Source organism: Octopus bimaculoides, chromosome 27 (genome assembly GCF_001194135.2).
Source record: "Octopus bimaculoides isolate UCB-OBI-ISO-001 chromosome 27, ASM119413v2, whole genome shotgun sequence".
In the NCBI taxonomy this organism is placed as follows: domain Eukaryota; kingdom Metazoa; phylum Mollusca; class Cephalopoda; order Octopoda; family Octopodidae; genus Octopus; species Octopus bimaculoides.
Genome location: NC_069007.1, coordinates 21,358,228 through 21,360,392, shown reverse-complemented (window position 1 = coordinate 21,360,392; position 2,165 = coordinate 21,358,228). Strand labels below are relative to the sequence as shown.

Genomic DNA, 2,165 nt, shown 5'->3' with positions numbered 1-2,165 from the left:
ACAGTGGCTCAATCCTACCTGTAAATTCCATAATCAACGAAAAATTGAAAGTTAAATACAAACAACAAACGTTAATTATAAATTAGAAAATAATAATAATAATATTAGGGACAAAATCCAAAATTACAGGCAAAAAACTCAATTAAAATCAATTTATAAAAAATTAAAATTAAATTGAGCCTTATAGATAAAGATATATATTTATATATATATAAATATATTATATATATATTTATTTATTTATTTATTTATGTGTTTCAGCCAAGTGGCTGCGGTCATGCTGGTGCACCACCACATATATATATATATATATATTTATGTACACGTACCCATCTCCTTTTCTCTTTCTACAAACCTTCTACTCCATTTTCTACTGTTAAAACCAGTGTAGCAACAATGTCTTGAGCAATTACATCACTCCATTACTCCTATGTGTATCTGTCCTCTTTTCCACTCTCTCTCTCTCTTTCCACCCAGTTTATTTTGCTAACATAACCTGCTCCATCTTCTACCCTGTATAGGTCAATGCAGCAACAAAGAATGTCCATTCCTACACATTGATCCTGAGAAGAAGATCCGAGATTGCCCATGGTATGACCGAGGTTTCTGTCGACATGGTAAGATCACTTTCTCTCGACATTGCCAAGCGTGAGTGTGTTTTCGATGTGTTTCAGGTATCAGTCTTTAGGGAGTATAACAGGGTTGTGGCAGAGGAAGAGATCTCAAGTACAGGAATACAGTCTAGAGAAGAGCACACACACACATATATAAATAAACTGACACTCTGTTTGGTCGACACTTTATTTCACATTGTGATGTCACTGGTGCCAAGCTGTATCAGTTTTTGCCTTTCTCCATGGATAACATTGGCTGTGTGGAGAGGAGTAGCAGATATGCATGAGCGACTGCTGGTCCCAGACTTGTGTCTCAGAAAGAAACTCTGCCAGATCAGATTGGATCCTGGTGCTGCTGCTGGCTTCCCAGTCCTCAGTCAAACCGTCCAACCCATGCCAGCATGGAAAACAGACATTAAACGATGATGATGATTTGCTATACTCTCCACATTGAGTTTGCAATGACTTCACAACCATGATTTATGATACCACTTGCATTCTGTTTGTTAACGGTGATTGAACTGTGATTTATGATGTTCCCTACGGTTTTATGACAGTGATGACGATGATGATGATGATGTCTTTTTCAGGTCCCAACTGTAAGAACAGACATGTACGGCGTGTTATATGCCAGAGTTACCTGAACGGCTTCTGTTGCGATGGCCCTAACTGTAAATATGTACAGTAAGTATTGAAACTGAATCTCTTTCTCCTCTTTTACCAGCTTCAGCTTGAGAGCTTCGGCCATGCAGGGCCACTGCCTTTATATATATATTTGTCTCACAGAAGTGACCGAAACTTCTAGCAATTTGCTGTGCTTGAGAACACACACCAAGCTAACTGAAATAGTGATTGTGGCCAGTACAATAGACTTAGGCGTGGCAATGTGGTAAGAAGCTTGCTTCCCAACCACATGGTTTCAGGTTCCAAGTTCAGTCCCATTGCGTGGCACCTCGGGCAAGTGTTTTCTAATACAGCCCCCGGACCGACCAAAGCCTTGTGAGTGGATCTGGTTGACAGAGATTGGAAAAAACCCAATGTATGTGTGTGTGTCTTTGTGTCTGTGATTGTCTGCTACCACCACTTGACAACCGGTGTTGGTACATTTATGTCCCCATGATGTAGCAGTTTGATAAAAAACGATTAATAGAATAAGTGCCAAGCGAGCTGGCAGAAATGTTAGCACGCTGGGCGAAATGATTTGCGGTATTTCGTCTGTCTTTACGTTCTGAGTTCAAATTCCGCCGAGGTCGACTTTGCCTTTCATCCTTTCGGGGTCGATAAATTAAGTACCAATTACGCACTGGGATCGATGTAATCGACTTAATCCTTTTGTCTGTCCTTGTTTATCCCCTCTATGTTTAGCCCCTTGTGGGAAATAAAGAAATAAGAATAAGTGCCAAGCTTTAAAAAAAAACAAGTCCTTGGGTCAATTTGTTCAACTAAGGCTTCTTCAAGGCAGTGCCCCAGCATGGCTCCAGTCTAATGACTGAAACAAGTGAAGGATAAAAGCTACACCAAAGGTTACTTCCTGTTTAGAAAATCTTTGAT

The 2,165-nt window shown here is 39.9% G+C and overlaps 1 protein-coding gene across 1 annotated transcript in view; it reads left to right on the top strand.

Moving 5' to 3' along the window:
• LOC106867798 (cleavage and polyadenylation specificity factor subunit 4) overlaps window positions 1-2,165 on the top strand; it is a 13,918-nt gene that overhangs the window by 5,049 nt on the left and 6,704 nt on the right. Inside the window, exons 3-4 of the mRNA XM_014912791.2 lie at window positions 522-617; window positions 1,205-1,293. Of these exons, the coding sequence (XP_014768277.1) occupies window positions 522-617; window positions 1,205-1,293 (185 nt within the window). The remainder of the gene's footprint in view (window positions 1-521; window positions 618-1,204; window positions 1,294-2,165) is intronic.